The 22170-nt window shown below is 49.0% G+C and overlaps 1 protein-coding gene across 12 annotated transcripts in view; it reads left to right on the forward strand.

Annotated features, from left to right (window-relative positions):
* Positions 1–22170, forward strand: part of LOC116948693 (insulin-like growth factor 2 mRNA-binding protein 3) — an 83535-nt gene that overhangs the window by 30975 nt on the left and 30390 nt on the right. For 2 of the 12 annotated variants that reach the window (XM_032965654.2, XM_032965655.2), the window contains exon 1: positions 11367–12872. The exons of the other annotated variants lie outside the window; for them this stretch is intronic. In XM_032965654.2, coding sequence (XP_032821545.1) covers positions 12841–12872 — 32 coding nt within the window. In that variant the 5' untranslated portion in view covers positions 11367–12840. Of the gene's footprint in view, positions 1–11366; positions 12873–22170 lie in introns of those variants that run through there. 12 annotated transcript variants of the gene reach the window in all.

Here is a 22170-nt window from a genome sequence, read left to right on the forward strand (position 1 = left end):
CATTGTGTCTTGTTACTTCCAAGTGACAACACCGTCGGCCGATTCCAACGTAAGCCAAGGCCGCAGTGCTTCCCCTTTGCTCGTTTTGTTTCTGACGCAGTAGTTTGACGGCGCTGGCACGACGACGACTCTCGGTGTCGAGTTGCGCGTCGAGTGTTGCGCTTAAACGATGATCTCGATTTCATTGTCCATGTGCCCGTTGGTGCCTTGCAGCAGTTTGGTCAAGAGCCACCTTTTCTCATTTCGTTATGTAACGAGGGTTTTCTTTTCAAAAACACAAGGGAGCAGGCAAGAAAGGGCACTTGGGCAAATGCGGCTACCGTCATGTATTAAGTAAAGACTGTGAAGTGTTTTGCGCACTGTTGTTGTGAATCCGAAAACCTTGGGTTTGAATACTTGCCACGGCTAACATCAGCGGCCGGGTGATATCTCGAATGGTTTTGATTGCCACCCGTTCGCCAACCCGTGCTGACTGATGCGGTGAAGTATGGTCAAACGAGCATGACTGGCATGGTGGGGGCAAGACTGTCATCCAGCATGGGGTTGACAGGGCTGAAATTTACTATACTGTTGCTGATAATACTGTAATAACAATAATGCCAATTATTTACCCAGCAAAGCTTCAGAGTCTCAAGATTATATCTCAAGAGGGGTCCTACTATGGTTTTGAATGTTTGGCCAAATCCAGTGTCCAGAGAAAACCCTTGCATATGAGGGGATAGCGCCCAACACTGCCATCTCCTGTTAGTGCTCAAGTTTGCCTCAATTTTACCTGCTGTAGGTGATAGCGTTTAACAAAAAAAATGTAGATCTCGATGTTGGTCTTTTAAGTCACCTACTTAATCTTTTATTTTGATCATAATGGGATTTGATCAATATATGATTTAAAAGCTGCTGTTTAACTTGTGTCTTTTTACTGGAAATGTATTTTGGGGTACAGTTCACCGTCGCATATCCAACCGCCGTGACCAGTTAACCGCTCGCACCCAGTGCAGTATCTGTGCGCACGGTGTAATCGTCATTTTTATACAGACATTTACAAATCCTCCCTTTTCGCACGCAGCAATGCATTCTCAATTTCGTGTACATCTGCTTACTCGGAAAGCACAGTCGGTGTTTAAAGCAGTTTGTTCAACATATCTTATTGGCGTGAGAAACAATGCATTTCCAATGCTCAAAAATGCATTTGGTCTTAAGTATTAAAATATAAATTGTATTATTTAACCGAAATAAGTCAACAATATCCTGGAATAACACGTTTGTGACATCATCGTTATCTGTCCCTTCCTTCAGGTCATCAGCGGTGATGGCGCCCTATGAATTTCCACTCCGGTTATTTTTCCAGCCAGTATCACCGCTGCTCTCAATCTCTTAATCACTAATCGTGTAGGACTTTCACCACTGTGCCTATCCCACCTGGATTTCTGTCTTCCCCTGCTCCTGTGTCCTTCTTTGGACAGCAGTCTTTCCGCATATTTAAATCGCTATTTTTTTACAGCTGCATCCTGCATGTGAATGAATACAAGGTTGTTTGAAATATCCCATTCATGCACTCTCACGGTGTGTGGTGTTATTTTAAAGGTACTTTCTGATATTGTTCTGATGCTAAAATAATAATCATTTGGCAATTGTACAGCTAAATATTGGTATAAATTGCCTTTCAATTTACACATGAATTTGGCACTCAAATCCATAATATTGTTTTCTTATTTTAATGTAAAAATAATTGATAATACTCTGCAGTAATAGGTGTGCTCATTGTCAGTCCACTGTTGTGTAGGCCCTCCCCACGCTGTTGATTTTGGGGTTTGTGTGACCATACTTCACCACGCTGGTCCACGTTGGTTGGTGAAGGAAAAGTGGTGGAGAAAGGTGCAAGAACCTCTTTTTGCAATCAATCTTGGGTCGTCAGATTAAACGCATTACGCGAACGACTCTTCCAGTTTCAATGTAATTTGATTTCTGATAGAAAACAATCTCATTTAGGTTTTTGTTAAAAAAAGGATTAAAATACATTGCCCTGCCAAAAAAGCTTGAGGTGCCGAATGTTTAATACAAGATATTTAACAATAGTAATGACATTAATTTTTTTACCGAGGAAAACCTCACCGGGTCTCAACTCTTCCAGAAGGGTCTTTTCGTAAACTGGAGTGCCAGTTTGGTCATTTACATTATTGTTCGTTTGCCTTGTGGGAGGAATCCGGAGCTGCAGGAGAAACGCATATGAGAGGGGATGTTTTGTGAATTTCACTAAAAATAAATAAATGCCACGGGAGTAAAAAACATTTTTTGAATGAAATCAAGCAAAATCCACCACCAGCACCACCACGACTACAGCGGCCACCATGAAACACCGACGCCAAAGGGGGTCGTGTGTGATGCCATCAGATCGGTGCTCCATCGCGCTGCCGATGGAGTACTGATCTGGGGAACACATGCGTTTAATGTTGAACTTCTTTCGCACCGTACGTAGCCAACCATGCTAATCGGAGGTCCTCGAACCGCCTCGCATGCCCCCCCCACACCCCACTAGGCACTCGTTCTTGCTCCTCCACCCCACTCCGCATCACCCACGCAACTAAACAAGCACACGGTTCCATCCAAACAACCACTCAACCATCCACACAATCATTCAACCACCTACCGTACAAAGACAAAGGTCCCCCGTATAGCCAGAACACACTTTGGCGAGCACCTGTGAAGGCCGGAACGGCACACGAGGGGGTGGGTGGCCAATACCACGCCCGGCCGAGTGGCGATGTTTACACCGCACCAGGCACTCATTTGAGGCGGAGTTGACCTAGGGCAGGCCCAGGACCAGTTAAGAGAAGAGTCACTGGTGTTGGCCGTGAGCGGGAATCGAACTAGGGTCGCCAGGTTTGTAACACAGCGCTAACCGCTACACTACCGCTCCCCACGGTACCCCCCCCCCTACACACGCAACATACACATACCCCTCCCCATCTACCCAATCACTCACCCCACCCTCTCCACACAATCACCCACATAAGCACCCCCCCTACACACAACACACAACCACCTACTACCCTCTGCACACAATCACCAACGCACCCCCCTCCACACACACACCCCCAACATCCACCCATCTCCGCTCTCCCCCACCCCCCACACATCCCCCCACACACCCCCCCACACACCCCCACACATCCCCCCCACAGTCCCCATTCCTTCTCTGATGCAGCTTTCTATCCAGTTCCAGCCGGTTTTGGCAGCTGGAACTGGAGGCTGTCCTGGCCCGGGTAACGCCCCCTTTCTCCCCCTCTACTCAATGGAGGCTCCGGAGGTTGATGGTGGTGGGGGAGACAGGGAGAGTTGGGAATGGGAAGAGGAAAGGGGGGGGGGAGAGATTTTGGTGGGAGGGTGATGAGAGGTAGTCGCAATTAGGGGGTGGGGGTGGGGAGGGAAAGCGGTGGAGATTCTGGGTGGGTTTGGGGAGGTAGGATGTGTGCGTGGGTGGTTAGGGGTGGCCTGTGTGGTTATGGGTGGCATGGGTGGTTAGGGGTGGCCTGTGTGGTTAGGGGTGGCCTGTGAGAGGGGTGGTGGTGGTGGTGGGATGCCTTCTTGCTAGGTGCTCGCAACACTGTACACTGGGATCTCCCTCTTGATGGGAACACATAACGTTCTCGAGAGTAACGCAGCGTTCTTGGCGTTGGTGCCCCCCCCCCTCCTTTTTTAGATTGAGTCACAGTAAGAGAAGGCTCCCTAGCGCTGGCCAGTGATCAATGGTGGAGCCGTGTTGGTGTTTGGCAACGGGGGTTTAATGCGCACCCTCACGAGCATTCTGGCGGAAATGTGGCATGCATCGTGCTCACTCCAAGCTGGTGGATTTTTTTTATTTTTTGTTCAATGTCCAAAAACCTCGGCGATAATTATAATGAATTTAGAGTCCTTTGTCCAGCCACTACTGGATGAAGGGCCTACTCATGCCCTGTCGGTAATTGGGATTGTTTAGAGCAGCGGTCCCCAACCTTTTTGGCACCAGGGACCGGTTTCGTGGAGGACAATTTTTTCACGGACCGGGGGGGGGGGGGTACATCATTGGGTCTTTCCCCCTTTTCAAAGAAGCTCTCCAGCCACGTTTGTTTTTTTACTCATTTTGGCTACTAGGGTTAGCTTGTGGGCTTAACAAAACTGTGACGGAGACAAGTGCTCAGTGCGGGAAAGAGGCGCGGACAGAAGTGGTAAATAAAATAATGGGCGGGCCACGTGCGGACTCACCGCTCACCTCCTGCTGTGCGGCCCGGTTCTGAACAGGCCACGGACCGGTAGCGGTCCGTGGCTCGGGGGTTGGGGACCCCTGGTTTAGAGCATCCTTCGCCTTGTCAATGCGGGTTTTGGTGAACGGACGGAGAGGACCATCAAACCGGTTCAGATATCACTCACCAATGATGTTAGCCGTGGTTGGGAATCAAACTAGGGATGCTGGCTTTATTGATAGAGCTTTCGGCAAAACGACTGCATCACCGTTAAAGCCTTTATCCTAACACAACAAGAGCGTTCCCATGCTCACATGGGTGGAAGGAAATACTCATGTTTTACTGGCAGTAGTGAGAATTCTATGTTCTCTTGGATTGAACAAATCTCACCACAAGGCTATCACTTAATTTACAAATCAAGGGATTACTTGTACCCACCATTGCTATATGATGTTATTGGTGAATATGATTTTGATGAAGTTGATCATATTCATTTCGGTTGACCATGTCTGGGATTTTAACCCCATAACCTCATGGCATCCCTACCACCTGAGCGATTCACAGTTTATGCGAAAGTAAATTATAAGCTCACATTTTTCATGTTCTTGATTTCCATTCAGGTAAAACTTTTGTTGTAGCCAAGGGCTTTTTGCCTTAGTTTCCTTATTTAAAATACAGCTACTCTCTCATTTGCGTCTTTAGAATTGCTGCAGTGGTTGTGGTTTGGTTTAGAAATCCTCCGTGTAATGCTTGTTGGCCCATATATTTAAAGTGATTATTACGACATGAACATCTACAGTGTTGGAAAAAAGTATTTGATCCCCTGCTGATTTTGTACGTTTGCCCACTGACAAAGAAATTATCAGTCTATAATTTTAATGGTAGGTTTATTTGAATAGTGAGAGACAGAATAACACCAACACAATCCAGAAAAATGCATGTCACAAATGTTATAAATTGATTTGCATTTTAATGAGGGAAATAAGTATTTGACCCCTCTGCAAAACATGACTTGGCACTTGGTGGAAAAAACCTTGTTGCCAAATCAGAGGTCAGACGTTTCTTTTAGTTGGCCACCCTGGTTTGCACACACCTCAGGAGGGATTTTGTCCCACTCCTCTTTGCAGATCTCCAAGTCATTAAGTTTTCAAGGCTGACGTTTGGCAACTCGAACCTTCAGCTCCCTCCACAGATTTTCTATGGGATTAAGGTCTGGAGACTGGCTAGGCCACTCCAGGACCTTAATGTGCTTCTTCTTGAGCCACTCCTTTGTTGCCTTGGCCGTGTGTTTTGGGTCATTGTCATGCTGGAATACCCATCCACGACTCATTTTCAATGCCCTGGCTGAGGGAAGGAGGTTCTCACCCAAGATTTGACGGTACATGGCCCCGTCCATCGTCCCTTTGATGCAGTGAAGTTGTCCTGTCCCCTTAGCAGAAAAACACCCCCAAAGCATAATGTTTCCACCTCCATGTTTGATGGTGGGGATGATGTTCTTGGGGTCATAGGCACCATTCCTCCTCCAAACACGGCGAGTTGAGAGCTCCATTTTGGTCTCATCTGACCACAACACTTTCACCCAGTTGTCCTCTGAATCATTCAGATGTTCATTGGCAAACTTCAGACGGGCATGTATATGTGTTTTCTTGAGCAGGGGGGCCTTGCGGGCGCTGCAGGATTTCAGTCCTTCACGGCGTAGTGTGTTACCAATTGTTTTCTTGGTGACTATGGTCCCAGCTGCCTTGAGATCATTGACAAGATCCTCCCGTGTAATTTTGGGCTGATTCCTCACCGTTCTCATTATCATTGCAACTCCATGAGGTGAGATCTTGCATGGAGCCCCAGGCCGAGGGAGATTGACAGTTCTTTTGTGTTTTTGCGAATAATCGCACCAACTGTTGTCACCTTCTCACCAAGCTGCTTGGCAATGGTCTTGTAGCCCATTCCAGCCTTGTGTAGGTCTACAATCTTGTCCCTGACATCCTTGGAGAGCTCTTTGGTCTTGGCCATGGTGGAGAGTTTGGAATCTGATTGATTGAATGCTTCTGTGGACAGCTTGTTACCTGTATAAAAGACACCTGGGAGCCAGAAATCTTTCTGATTGAGAGGGGTTCAAATATTTATTTCCCTCATTAAAATGCAAATCAATTTATAACATTTTGACATGCGTTTTTCTGGATTTTGTTGTTATTGTCTCTCACTTAAAATAAACCTACCATTAAAATTATAGACTGACCATGCTTTTTTCTCTCACTGTATCAACTCTTTTTTAAAATTCAATAATTGAAACATGTTCAAATATATAATTTCACTTGATTTAATAATATCGACGATTTATAATTAAGTCAATTATTTACGTGCTGAGTTTCGACACCCATTTTCAGGTGGGACCCACTCTGGGATGTTTGGCTAGAGTCTTGAAAATACAGAATGAGCAAAAAATAAATGTTGGTTACTAAATTTCACGAAGTATTTTTTGAAGGAACTTTCTGCTATGTTTTGTGGCATTTGGGCCACACTTGGCCGCCCTCGTTGATGCTGAGAGACGGAGTTACGCGTACATTGACAGATTTTGTTCGCAGACGCAGTCACCTAGCCTACAATTCATTTCGGACCTTTTGTATAAACTTGGCCATGTGTTCGTTGGCGTTGGTACAGAGTCCCCTAAGTTGGCTGCACTTCTGCTTCATGGGATTTAAATGTTGGTGCTTTGGTCAACGATGATCGTGTGTGCCCCATTGTCACTAGTGGTAAAGAATAACCCTCTTGGACTTGTTGACATAATGGAGCTCTCGGAAATAATGTCCTCACTGCTTTTCTGCCACGCGCTGCGATCGCATTCCATCTCTGATCACTGGGAGGAGTGTCGCTCTCGATGCCCGTGAGTGATGGTGACCTGGTGGGTTGTGACGTGAATTTACGTTGGAGAGAAGAAAACAAAAACGAACAACAGCTAGCTGTATTATGTAAAAAAACGAAATGGAGAGAATTCATCAATCGCGAGCGAGCTTTTGTGATCACGTGGACGTTTTCATTGGTTCTCATGAATCATGTGCTCTTGTAGGCTGACATGTGATTGGTCAAGAATGTATCTGGAGACGCTTCATTTAGGTGCGTCTAACTATTTTTCAAATCCCTGTGAATTTGTACCATATTTAATGAAACCACATGTCAAGTAGCAGCTATAGTTCAGTGGGCAATATTAACAGGGGGCTCCCATTTGTAAGGCCATGAGTTCGAATCTCAGCTAGGGTTGACTCGGACCACCACCATCGGTCGCCGATCATCATCGATCGTCACCAACATCTACATCATGACCATAACCAATGTAATTAACAATGTTGATATATTTGGCACCGCTTGGTACAGTTGTGCTCTAGTCCCTGCCATAGGAATGTGACATTTTCACCACTGACTCTGGAAGAGTCAAATGACCAAAGCACATAAAAAACCGTGAGCTTTTGGCTGAAAGGAAGTTGCACAAATACACAACCTCACAGTAAAAAAATGGAATCCTAGTAATACACGTTCACATGTCATTGGTGTCGTTTGAAGGCTATTATATATACCGTATAGGTTTAGAATGTACCATACTGCTTATTTATGGTATAATTGAATAGTTTTGAAACTACACAAAACTGAATACAGCGTCATCGTCCTGGTGTGGTCAAAACCCCAGTGCATTCGAGTACGTTATCTTCTGAGCGTTTTTTCCCTTTCCGATAAACGTGGAAAAAATTATTTAAATTTGATTCGCAGCCACAATTGGTTGTCACACTGCGTCCAAGTAAAACGCCGTGGAAAACTCTCTTCCCCAGAACATTAGCGAGCTCCTGTCGGTCGAGTCTTTTACTTCTCACATACCCTGCTTGTCTAAGGCTCATGCTTTTAACATAATTTTTTTATCTCTTAATCAGTTAATTCGTGAAGGTTTTAAAAATATATTTTCATGTTTTTTTCTTTCAGTTTTTGTCATTAACGATGTGTTATTAAGGTTTTGGTGATTTATGTGAAGCGATGTGAAGCCTTGTTTGAATGGCTCTGTAGGAAATCAAATTTCAGCTAGTTAGTAAATCAGCATCAGAAAGGGTTTTATTCGCCATGAAAGTTCGCACAGGTAGGGAATTTACTTTGGCAGGAAGGTGCATACATTCAAGATATAGGAATGTTAAATCTTATTATAAAGTAGCTGTAAGATACAATCTAAAAAAAAATACAAATAGGGTAACATAGTTTAAATATGGCAAGGTGTCAGTTTGTAGTCAGTGTAAGCCCTTGGCCTTGTTGAAGAGGCCAGCAGCGGATGGGAAGAAACTGTTTTTGTGGCGTGAGGTTTTGGTCCTGATGCACCGCAGCTTTCTGCCGGAGGGGAGTAGCTGGAACAGAGATTGTCCAGGGTGGGAGGAATCGGCCACAATCTTCCTCGCTCGCCTCATGGTCCTCGAGGTGTGCAGGTCCTCGAGGGTTGGTAGATTGCAGGCAATCACCTTCTCAGCAGTGTAGATGATATGCTGCAGTCTGCTCTTGTCCTTGGCAGTGGCAGCAGCGTACCAGACGGTTATGGAGGAGGTGAGGAGTAATTCAATGATTGCTGTATAGAAGTGCACCATCATTGTCTTTAGCAGGTTGAATTTCTTTAGCTGCCGTAGGAAGTACATCCTCTGTTGAGCTGTCTTGGTGAGGGAGCTGATGTTCAGTTCCCACTTGAGGTCCCGGGAGAGAATAGTGCCCAGGAAGCGGAAGGACTCCACAGTTTTGACTGGGGAGTCGCACAGAGTGATGGGGGTGGGTGGGGTTGTATTCTTTCTAAAGTCCACAACCATCTCAACTGTCTTTAGAGCATTTAGCTCTAGGTTCTGGCTACACCAGGTCACCAGGTTGTCAGCTTCCCACCTATAGTCAGACTCATCCCCACCAGAGATCAGCCCATTGAGGGTGGTGTCGTCCGCAAACTTCAAGAGTTTGACGGACAGATGATTGGAGGTGCAGCTGTTGGTGTACAGGGAGAAGAGCAGTGGGGAAAGGGGAAAGGACACAGCCCTGAGGAGTTCCAGTGCTGATGGACCTGGAGTCAGAGACTTGTGTTCCCAGCTTAACGCACTGCTTCCTGTCAGACAGAAAGTCTGTGATCCACCTGCAGGTGGAGTCGGGCACGTACAGCTGGAACAGCTTGTCCTGAAGCAGGGCAGGGATGATGGTGTTGAAGGCAGAGCTGAAGTCCACAAACAGGATCCTGGCGTAGGATGTTGGGGAGTCCAGATGCTGTAGGGTGAAGTGGAGGGCCATGTTAACTGCGTTGTCCACAGACCTGTTGGCTCTGTAGGCAAACTGAAGGGGGTCCAGGAGAGGGTCTTTGATGGCTTTGAGGTGTGCCAGGACCAGGCGCTCAAAAGACTTCATTACCACAGAGGTAAGGGCGACCGGTCTATAATCATTTAGTCCTGTTGGCGTTAGCTTTTTGGGCACAGGGATGATGGTGGAGGACTTGAGACAGGCTGGTACATGGCATGTCTCCAGGGAGGTGTTAAAGATGTTGGTGAACACCGGAGACGACCTAGGGGTACTTTGTGATTACCCTGACGATAACTCACATTTACATGGATGAAATGTGCGTCCGAAATTATGGAACCGCCCTGAATTTGAATGTGACCCCGTAGAGCCCGTGGAGCTTGATTTTTTGTTCCTGTGATCACCGAGGAGAGCCTCGCTGAGTCTCCAGACACTTTTTCAGGTGGCCCTTGCCAAGTTTTCCCAGTAGGGCGGTGATGTTGCCCCGTGCAATCCCGATTGAGGTAATTGTGAACAGATTTTTCAGCATGGGGAGGTTTGGCCAATGCCCTCACGTAACGTTCATCTAATTATGGGAGGAAACCGGAGAACCCGGAGGAAACCCCCGTGCAGAACAGGCAGACAGCATACAAACTCCACACAGAAATTACGCCCGAATCAGTAATGAAACCCAGCTACCTCTTCCTGCGAGGCACATGTGTTACCGCTGCGCCAACCTGCCGCTCGATTGTAAATTTTCTTGGTGCCATGCATCGGTCTGTGTGATCGTTACTCGTTGATACTCGACCTAAATGTTTCGTGTTTGGCGCAGCCTATCTGGCTGGCTTTCCAGGCCGATCGGACATTGGTGTTTCTGAGCCTTAGGTGAACCGTCGCCGGTCCAGTGCACCGCTTGCTCGTCACGGGAGACCCACGGTCCCTCCGTGTGGATTGCGCTTTAGGGTCTGGGTTGGGAGGGGTGGCGGGGGGTGGGGGTTAGATGAGGTCGCCTTCGCTCCGACATTACCTCCAACGTCAGCGATGCAATTCCCAACGCGAAAGCTCTCGCGCAAATGCCACGAGCAGCGTGTGTGTGTGTCTTTGAACTGTGTGAAGCTGTAGCGCAGTGGTTAGCGCACTGCCTTACGACACAGGTGATCCGAGTTACATTCCTGATCATGGCCAACGTCGGTGGCGATTGTCCGAACTGGTGCCGGGCCTCCCCTAGGTCGGCTCGAAGGTCAGCCGGCTTTCATAGGTGTTCGCTAACAGCCCTCGCCCCAACAGTGCATATGGCTATATCGGGCTATCTTTGTGTTGTCTTTGACTGGACGGCCGGGCAGTGGCAGCTTTCCTCGAGTGAGCAAGCCTCTGCATCCGTGTGCAATACCCTGCTAGCGCCATTTATTTTTAGGCATTCCCCCCATTGCTACCGCACACAGCCACCAGACAAGACTCAGCGGAGATGTCTGTTGAGCAATTCAGCACTGTTGAGTCATTATGCCTTGGCGGCCGGATTCATGGAGTAAACATCTCCGATTTTGAAGCAGATGATGATGAGCGTAATGTATTGGAGTGGAGCGCTTGGTCATGAACTCGCATGCACATTTATTTGCTTGCGTGTTGCGTTTCGGATTGGGGGGGGGGGAGATGCGTTCGCGGGGAGGGGGGCGCAGGGGCTTGCGGATAGTGGAGATGATGTTGGGGGGGTGGCGGCTGTGGGAGAGCGTGAGGGGGGCGGCCTCTTGCTGCGGCTCGTGGGTTGTGGAGGAGGCTAGAGGCTCGGAAGGGGGGAGGCGTGGAGAGGGGCGGTGGGCTGTGCTATAAGAGCTGGCACTCGGCCAAAAAGCCCAGCGTGTGCGACCGTTACTGAGCGCAAGTGGGAGAGAGAGAGGGCGGGAGAGAGAGACGCGGAGAGGTGGAGTGAGGACACGGGGGGAGAGAGAGAGAGAAAGACCGAGGTAGAGAGAGAAGAGGGAGAGAGCAAGAGACGGAGATGAGCTGAAGCAAGCGCCCCTGCTTTGGAATAACGTTGGTGCCAAATAAAAGTGACAACGGCTAGAATCTTGAGAAAATAACGATTAACGGCGTACCGTTGCGTCGAGCTGACCGGGCAGAGCGAAACGGACCCCGTACCAACACGACTGCCGCCGCTGCGCTTTCGATAAAAAACGCGTGTCGCGCACGCAGCGAGGCAAGTTGAGCGAGTGGCTGGTGGGACGCACCTCCGGCGCGATGGAGCTCGGACCGACGGAGCGCGCGAGCATCGTGCGCCGGGACGGGTTAATTGGAACCTGGGCTGCGGCGGTGGCGGCGGCGGCGGCAGCCACAGCCCCGCCGGGCGTCTCCTGCGCTCCGAGGGTGTTGGCGACGCGAGAGCGCGGGCGCGCGCAGGGGGAACGTGCGCCTGGATCTTCCGCCTGCACCGGCGCCGCTGCCACCACCATCGTCGGGAGCTTGGCCGAGGACGAGCTGCTTCTGGGAGCGACGCCGATTTCCATGTCGATTTTCAGCGTCGCGGCCGCCGCCGTCGTCCTCGCCGTCCCGTTTGTCGTTCGCTTGCCGCGCTGCGATGAGGGCAGCTCGATTTGCGGCTGCGGCGCGGGCGCTCGTTCGCGGGCGGCCACTAGCACCGGGCTGCGCAGCCATCGTGGCTGCGGGACTGCGTGGCGACAGGCACGCGGACTGCATAGCGATGGTGAGAGACTGCATAGTTGAACTCGGACTGCAGAGCGACAGCCGCACGGACTGGCAGAGCACGCGATGACGTAGATTTGGACCGCGTGGCGATGGCGACACCGACTGCGACACACGGACTGTGTGGGGACATAGAGCCGGACTGCGTAGCGATGGAGCCACAAGCCTGCATCAGTGAAATGCGGACTGCGCAACGGCTCGTGGGCCGCGTAGCGGTGGGCAGAATGCGCAGCAACACACGGACTACGTAGTGATGGAGGCAGAACCGCGTAGCGACGGGGCGCGGAAGCCTCCGCGCTCGCGTAAACGCACCGACGCTCGGCTGGCTGTGAGGTGCTAAAGGACGGTGGCGTTGCCACCGCGGCAACTGCAGGTGAATTAACGAGCGCCGCCGAAGTCGGTGCGGACGGCGTTAATCGACGGCCTCGTTGACACCGCCCGGTAGAGTCGGCCCGCTGCTGCTCCCCGCACGAGCGTCGGCGAGGTGTCGCGATCTCTCGAGTGAGATTGCGCGCGCCGCCGCCTTGGGGGAGATGGCGCGAGGTTGGGAACGACGGCGGCGGCGGCGGCGCTCGTGACCGACCAACCGATCTCGCTGACTGAGCACCACGGAGAAAACTCGGCCCTTGAAGTCCACACGAACGATCCAACTGCCGCGATGAAATTGCCAGGGTGGCCCAGGTTGGAGAGGTGAGTCCTGTTTGTTGGTCGACGGACCTGAGAATGATGCCACCTTGGGATGCAACGTGCTGCCGCTGGGAGGGCCGTGCTTGAGGAGCACTTTGAGCGATTTGACGGCGTCGGTGGACCATTCACAGCGTAATTTTTTTGCTGTTGAAAAAAGCGCCTACTCGGCAATTGTAAGAAACACATGTACGTTGTTTGTATATGTCGTACGGGGAATGGGGGCAGCAGTGGCAGTGCGTGCAGTCGCCGCGCTGCGCTTTGAACCCGGTGGTGACCTTGGTTTGATTCATGGCCAGGGCTAACATCAGTGGCGGCGAGTGATGTCTGGACCATCCCTGGCCCCCACCCCCCGCAAATGACACCGACCGGGCATCGTGAAGTGCGTTCCAACGAACCTCGTGACTGACACACGGCGTACAGAGGCCTCGATTCAGCGATGAACTGACAAAAGGGCTGGAATGTATTATTGTTTATTCATGGAATGATGCACCAAGTGAACTTTACGCTGTGATAGTTTCACGACCTATTGGGGGCACACACGCATGCGCCGGTGGTTTTCACCTCGCGGCTCTGTCTCTTGGTTGTTGGCTGCTTGAGACACTCATCGGCTGGAACTGGAACATTTATTCCATGAATCGGACGTACGTGCTGTCGGGGAGGAAGTGGTTATGGCGCAGACTTACTAAACGCCGGCAAATGCCGCGTGTGCGTGTGTGGAGTTCACTTCCCGCTCACGGCCAACACCAGTGACGATTATCCGAAGCAGTGCTTGGTTTATTTTATTTTGTTTCAGATTCAAATGAGAACCTGGTGCGGTGTGCAAACATCAGCACTGGGGAGACAAAGGCGGCCGGGCATGGTTCAGTCCACGTGTGTTATTCCGAGAGGGAGGGTGGCCAGCACTTGCCCCAACCGTCCGTGAAGGCTATACAGGGCTTGTCCAGGAATCTCTTATTTTGTCTGGAGCTCTCTTCTCTCATTTCAGCACCTCTGTTGTCCAAATCTATATTTTCTCAAGACTTCTCTAGCTCAAGCTCTACGTCTTATGTCTTATCACGAGGAGTTTATATATCGAATGGGAGGGGGGGGCGCCCACCATTATAATTTCTGATTTGTGACAACAAATGGGGCCAGCACCACCACTGATTCTGCACTTCCAACCCCCGCGACCCCCTGTTCTGTCTCTTCCTCCTTACTCGCATTCTTTGATGTTGTTTTCCCAGCTGATGTCCATTCTGCCACGTCCTCTCGAGCTTTATGCTGGAGTGTCAGCGTTCTTGTCTGATGGCGAAACATCCCCGTTAAATCAAGGGCCACTGTGCTTGTTTATTGCCTTAAGCGAAACACCCCTTGTAAGTTGAGCCGTCAAAACGGCCTCCGAGTCCAGTGGTACCTGGCTCGGATCCTGTGAGGTCATGTAAACCTCGCCCGTATTTTGTTGCACCCAATTATCAAAATATATGTGGACACCGAAGTAAAACCGGTTGGTGGTGGGGTTAAGCGTGGGTGCTTTCTCTCTTCCGAGCCATTGGAGCAGTGTAGAGGAGGAATTTTAAATGTTATTTTAACTTTATCAGGTAATGCCTACTGAGCTATGTCGCTATTTTGCAGAAGAGGCATGGTAAAAATGATAGTTCAACAAAGTGGCTTATCATGGGGAAATCTATGCCAGCCAAATGTTTTAAATGCTTGTTTCTAAATGTGGAGGTAAAAAAACGGAAGACCCAGAGAAAAATCCACATGACCACGCGGGGAGAGACATGTAAACTCCAAATATACAGGTGTCAGGGTCGGGATCAAACCCACGACCTGTATACCAGACGAGGTAGTTCATATCTTGCCACCACAGCACCCTTAAGAGTTAGAGGGGCGGAGGAAAGTGTTCTGCCTGTAGTGACAAACGTTCTGAGCGTAGGAATATCCTTCAACTAAAGCAGAATGCTTCGTACTTGCGTGTTGGCTATAAATGATATACATTGTTGACTGCCAACAGGTGGCAGCTGTCATACATATATATGATCTTGACCGAGAGAGTGACTGATGTGAATTGACATTCTACAAAGGATAGAAAGCTGAAACTTGGCACAGATGTAGTCGAATCTATGCTTATAACCAGAAAGAACAACAATAACAACCCAACAGTGTCGTGTTTATGCCACCAAAAATAGGTTGATTGGTTTCAATCAGAATATTTGTACTGGAGGAATCCGATTACCTATAAAGCTCTTTTTTACAGATGTCCGCTCATAGGGGACAATAAACCTGGAATTGTACATTGCTTTATGTGTCGCACTAAATACTCACAAATATACAACTTCAACTATCACGAACCAAGTAATTCACCTGCCGTGGAGTGTGATGCCAATGTCAATGCAAAGTGGGCGTGGCTAGTTTGGTAAATTTCAGCTTTTCGGTTTGAGCCGTTGTACCCCCCTCTTATTAGGGTGGTCATGGAGCCCATTGGGATGGTCTTTGTTTCTTTGTTTCATGCCCTGGCATGCAATAGAAAACATAACACCTGGTGCAGGCCCTTGACCCCGTGACCCCGTGTATCAGTAAGCCTTTGGCACTCTGCATGGCATCGTAGTGCATTAAACCACAGTGATGTCAGTGCTTTTAACACGTAGGCTTTCACGACCAATATCATCCATATAGGTTTTTGGGTTAGATTGCGTGAATATATAAATGTTAAAACCCGCCGTCACCCGACACAGCCAACTAGTAAGGGTTGTCACGTAAACAGAACGTGGCCAATTCGTCGCTAGAACAGCACACCGGTGTGTTGGAGAGCCAAGCTACAACATTTTCAATCCGAGTACGACGTCAGATTGTAAATGTTATGGCTTGGCTCTCCAACACACCGGTGTGCTGTACTAGTGACGAATTGGCATGTTCTGTTGACGTGACAACCCTTACTAGTTGGCTGTGTCGGGTGGCGGCGGGTTTTAACATTTATATATTCACGCGATCTAACCCAAAAACCTCTTATGATGTTACTGCCACATAGTGGTGGCGATTGGCTGTTTATTGCTGCTGCTGCTGTTTCCGCTGCCCGCCGCTGTTGCTATTGTTGCTGCTGCTATTGTTGCTGCTGCTGTGTACAGATGAATAAACACCCCTGAGCTGGAGGTGGCCGCATGGCTGAAGAGGCTAATACCGTGTCAGATCAGATCATATATCACTCGCTTGGCACATGGTGAGTGTCTCGGGTTTGAATTTGGGTTTCAGCCATCAGTGATTTCAACTTAGTTTTCAAATGTTAGCAAGTTGGTGGTCTTATACCGGTCACCAATGGCCACACAAAAAAACAACAGACCATTTAAAATGTTCTTTTTGCCTAATTTTGCACATTTCCACAATGGGAACTATAAAAAAAAATTGCTTTGAGTGCCGTGTGCCGAACACCAGCTCGTAGCGGGGCATGTGAGAAGCTGCACCACCAAGTGTAGGTAAGAGGCACTTGTAAGAAACCTCAGAAGTAATTCTGTGACATCCGCAGACTCCGCCCTTCTGTGCGTACCTCTATCCCGGCTGCGTTCCTGGAGTGAGCGGGCATCTGCTGTGGCTGCACCACGGTTATGTAATTCCCTACCTTTGGAAATTCGTTTATCCGAGTAAGTGGATACTTTTAAGTCTCGTCTTAAAACATCTTCTTAATTCTCCGTCTCTTTTGGCCTTTCCTTTTTCTTACAAGGTGCCTTGAGACATTCGCGGAAAGCACCATAGAATTAAATGTAATCAGCTTCCAGAAACTGTTCTCTGACTCTCTTCTGCTTTCCGTGAATGTTGGAAATGCAAGTGATGCTGATGGCACAGTTGTATAATTTTTCAGATGCACTTTTGCAGTCGTCTGGAACGCTCTTACGATATTAGGAAGCCACTGGAGCTATGCACTTAAAAAACAGCTGGATTGACAACGAATTTGTTTAAAACTGCTTTTTGTGTTTAGTTTGTTGTCCTACCCCCGCACCTCCAATTATCACGGTTGGCTATGTACGGTGCGAAAAAGTGCACATATAACGTGACATAAATACGCTCGGTCTCTTGGACTCGTCGTGTTGGGTTGTAAGTGTCTGTGTGGCCGGGCTTGGCTATACGGTGTACTCATTGTGGGCTACGTGGTCTTGCAGTGTCTGAAAAGATTGGGAATATTATACTCTTTGTTTTTTTCGGTAAAGTCACGTAGGTAAAATAAATGAAAACAACATTTAATTTGAAAACATTTATTTTACCTACGTGACTTTACTGAAAAAAAACAAAGTTTGAATCCTTGCAGTCACGAAAACTTCAAATCTAGAATTGGGAATATTGTCTTATTGTAGGCCTGGGCTGCGAGATAGCCAGGAGATGCCTGCGAAAACAGTGGATTCTTTTGAATCTATCTGCGTGGCGCTTTGGGAGTCACCGCCTCGCGATTGCGTGATGGGTTTTTCTCCCGAGTTTCTTCTGGAAAAAACATGGCAATGGAGTGGGACCTTCCAAAAAAATGTCTTGAGATTCGGTCAGGCCTTTCCTGGGGAAATCGATGATATCATTCTTGTTATTATTATTACACCACATGTTAGGAGACCTCACCCGTGCCGTGGCCCTCGGTGGTATGTCTACACATCGACACTTTTCGCCCTTTTGCTTTTCACTGATTTTTCCATCCGCAACTTCCCCTCTGTATCCCAACCCCACCACCACCACCCCACCACCAACCAAACACCACCCCACCACCACCCCAACTAACCCCTTGCTTGTACTTGCCTTCACATTCCTGACATGCCATGTGGCATTCACATGCACAGTGGTAGATGTGGCTGATGGGTGGGTGAGGGGGGGGGCGGTTGCGAGGTGGCTGCGGTGGGGATGGGGTTTGGTTGCAGTGCTTTTCTGCTGGGGCGGGAGTGGTGGTGGTTGGTGAGGGGGGGGGTGCCATCGCGGCTCTGCTGGGTGAATGGCTGTGCGGTTAAGCTATCCGCTGTGTGTGCACGCGCATGCATGCGTGCTCGTGTGTACACGCGTGTGTCATTTGGCTTCCTTCCATTTCGCATTTTGGCTTTCCCTCCACCCTGCCCCCCTTCCCCCTCTCCCCTCACGCTGTTCAAGCGCTGCCCCGTTTTTCTCTTTGAAGCAAGCAGTGATCGGAACCCATTGATTGCTGCTTTCAGAGCCGTTCTCTCTACATTAAACATTTGATATTTTTCAGCATAACCCCCCCCACTGCCCAGTTTGTGCAGAATTCCTCCACATTTAACTTCGACGATTGCCTCGCCCAGGTCTCTCGACCCCGTTTACAGGACGGGGGTCCTGCGTCGTGCCCTTTGACAATTTTTCCCTTTTTAATGCGCGAACTTATTCACAACCATTGCGCTCTCCCGAGTCTCTCGACCCCGTTTACAGGAGGGGAGGCGGGGTGGGCAGGGGCAGAGGGTCCTGCTTTTTGCACCGTTTGGCAATTTTCCTCCTTACGTCCGTGACATTAATAATGTCGTCGGCCGTCGGAAAGGATCGGCCACGCGGTTGATCCATCTCTGATGCCGCGTCTCAAAGTTCTCCCCGCTCGCGATGCTGCCCTCTGGCCGTGTTTGATTGCCCGCCGATCCCCTCTTTGGAATGCTGGCTCCATCCTCCCTTTTATTACTTTCTGAGAGACTCAATCCTCGTGTAAGCTGACTCCTGATTCTTCGAGTGTTTTTTTTTTCTGGGGGCTGAGGGGGTGGGGGGGGGGATAGCAACGTAAGCGATTAAAAATAGGTGTCGGCTGGCCAGTGCGTCCACGTGTGTCCACGCGTGTCCGTGCGCATGTTCGCGAGCGTCGGGCTGCGTGACTTGTATCGCTGCTGCTCGTTGGTGAAACGCCGGCGTTTGTGTGTAATCCGCCGCCGCCAGTGTCGTGGTGCACCGCTCGCACAGTTTGCATCACCTGGATGAGACCGAGAGCCGCTGTGCATGCAGTGCACACCCTTGTGTTGCACGTGCGTGTGTGTGTGTTTGTGTGTGTGGGGAGCGGTCGTGTAATGGTTAGCGCGCTGCGCATCGAACCCGGCGACCCGAGTTCGATTACCGCTCACGTCCAACACTCGTGACAATTATCTGAACCGATCCTTTTGCCTTCCCTAGGTCGACTCGGCCTCAATTGAGAACCTGGTCAGGATGCCTAAATATCGCCACTGGGGAGAGAAAGGAGGCCGGGTCGTGGTGCTGGCCACCCACTCCCTCGTGTGCCGTGCCGGCCTTCATAAATGCTCGCTAACAGCACTTGCCCCAACAATCTGGAAAAGGCTGTATGGTGGATCTTTGTTAAATCTGGCTGTTTCCAGCCTGCACACATTTTTCCATTGCATCGTGCTTTCTCTTAACTTACAGTATTGAATGATTGTTGCCTTTAGGCAACTGCCAAGGGGATCTCCCCAAAGTGTAAAGGTCACAGCCCTTTACGTACAGTGAGGGAAAAAAGTATTTGATCCCCTCCTGATTTTGTACGTTTGCCCACTGACAAAGAAATGATCAGTCTATAATTTTAATGGTAGGTTTATTTGAACAGTGAGAGACAGAATAACAACAATAAAATCCACGTCGAAAATGTTATAAATTGATTTGCATTTTGATGAGGGATATAAGTATTTGACCCCCTTCTCAATCATAAAGATTTCTGGCTCCCAGGTGTCTTTTATACAGGTAACGAGCTGAGATTAGGAGCACACTCTTAGAGGGAGTGCTCCTAATCTCAGCTTGTTACCTGTATAAAAGACACCTGTCCACAGAAGCAATCAATCAGATTCCAAACTCTCCACCATGGCCAAGACCAAAGAGCTCTCCAAGGATGTCAGGGACGTGATTGTAGACCTACACAAGGCTGGAATGGGCTAAAGACCATTGCCAAGCAGCTTGGTGAGAAGGTGACAACAGTTGGTGTGATTATTCGCAAATGGAAGAAACACAAAATAACTGTCAATCTCCCTCGGCCTGGGGTTCCATGCAAGATCTCACCTCGTGGAGTTGCAATGATCATGAGAACGGTGAGGAATCAACCCAGAACTACACGGGAGGATCTTGTCAATGATCTCAAGGCAGCTGGGACCATAGTCACCAAGAAAACAATTGGTAACACTACGCCGTGTAGGACTGAAATCCTGCAGCGCCCGCAAGGACCCCTTGCTCAAGAAAGCACATATACATGCCCGTCTGAAGTTTGCCAATGAACATCTGAATGATTCAGAGGACAACTGGGTGAAAGTATTGTGGTCAGATGAGACCAAAATGGAGCTCTTTGGCATCAACTCATCTCGCCGTGTTTGGAGGAAGATGAATGCTGCCTATGACCCCAAGAACACCATCCCCACCGTCAAACATGGAGGTGGAAACATTATGCTTTGGGGGTGTTTTTCTGCTAAGGGGACAGGACAACTTCACCGCATCAAAGGGCCGATGGACGGGGCCATGTACCGTCAAATCTTGGGTGAGAACCTCCTTCCCTCAGCCAGGGCATTGAAAATGGGTCGTGGATGGGTATTCCAGCATGACAATGACCCAAAACACACGGCCAAGGCAACAAAGGAGTGGCTCAAGAAGAAGCACATTAAGGTCCTGGAGTGGCCTAGCCAGTCTCCAGACCTTAATCCCATGGAAAATCTGTGGAGGGAGCTGAAGGTTCGAGTTGCCAAACGTCAGCCTCGAAACCTTAATGACTTGGAGAAAATCTGCAAAGAGGAGTGGGACAAAATCCCTCCTGAGATGTGTGCAAACCTGGTGGCCAACTACAAGAAACGTCTGACCTCTGTGATTGCCGAAAAGGGGTTTGCCACCAAGTACTAAGTCATGTTTTGCAGAGGGGTCAAATACTTATTTCCCTCATTAAAATGCAAATCAATTTATAACATTTTTGACATGGGTTTTTACGGATTTTTTTGTTGTTATTCTGTCTCTCACTGTTCAAATAAACCTACCATTAAAATTATAGACTGATCATTTCTTTGTCAGTGGGCAAACGTACAAAATCAGCAGGGGATCAAATACTTTTTTCCCTCACTGTATACAGGGCTCCCAGAGGCATATGGCAGCAGCGAACATTGACGACTCTACTCTATTGATTAGTCCTAATGATCCATAATACAGATTTTGGGTTAGATCGCGTAAATATATAGCTGTGTCGTAAAACGCGCCACCACCCAACACAGCCAATGAGTAAGGTTTGTCACGTAAACAGAACATGCCAATTCGTTACTCGTACAGCACTAACCGGTGTGTTGGATTGCAAAGCCACAACGTTTACAATACGAGTACGACGTTTCGCCAGTAATTACAACTAGCTTCATCCAGCAGTAATTACTAAGTGGCTGTGTTGGCTGATGGCGGGTTTCACGACACACATTTACGCGATCTAACCAAAAACACCTGTGTTATGGATGATATTGGTCGCGAAAGCCTACGTGTTAATTTGAGTCCTACTGTGTCTGAAACCGGTCTTCAGTTGTGCCTTGTGTTTCACCGCAGCCTCTTGGCGATCATAATGACGAAATGGCCACACGCGTTCAGAGCTCTTTTGAGCTGGTGGTCTGGATAAGGCTGGGAGCTGCTGTGCGTGCAATGCTGCACACCTACTTGTGGGTACGTGTGTGTGCATGTTGTTGAATCCCGGTTTGAATTTTCACTGCCGAGCTCTTCCAATTGAAGCCGCCGTGCATTTTACAACTCCATAGTCACTCTTGCACATTGGACATTGGCAATACATTGATTCCCACCGATTATGAGGAATTCTATGCATGTTTGGAGCGGCCGCTGGTTTAAATGCGTGCAGCCAAATTGTTTGAAGGCCTGCACGTGTTTGTGTTGTGTGTGTGTGAGAATATTCTGTAACCGTAGGAAATAATTAACGTAATACTTCTCAGTCTTGTATCAGTCCGCTGCTTTTCATGGAGGCCTTGCCATGCCTCGTCGACCGTGGGGGTCGTTTGACCACATGTCACCACCGTGTGGATCAGTGCAGGACCGGTGGGTGTCCAGGCATCACTCGTCACTGATGTTAGCCTTGGCCTGCAACAAGACTCAGGCCCACCAACGGGTTACCATGGCTCAACCGCTTTACCATTATCAGCTGTGTGAACGATCGGCACCAATCATGGTGAGGCTGAACTTGGCCCCATCAAACCTTTCCCAAGTGGTGGGGTTAAACGAGGCACTGTGCTGTCGCCTGAATTCACAAATAACGTTAAATTTATGAACGGAGACATTTCAAGTTTTATTTTGCTGAAGCAGGTGGGAACTTGAGAGAACAGAGGGATGAGTCTCGTTTGCAAGAGTGATCGGTGTCATCACA

Source organism: Petromyzon marinus, chromosome 34, assembly GCF_048934315.1.
Source record: "Petromyzon marinus isolate PM22_M1 ecotype Great Lakes invasive population chromosome 34, UKy_Petmar_22M1.pri1.0, whole genome shotgun sequence".
Lineage (NCBI taxonomy): Eukaryota > Metazoa > Chordata > Hyperoartia > Petromyzontiformes > Petromyzontidae > Petromyzon > Petromyzon marinus.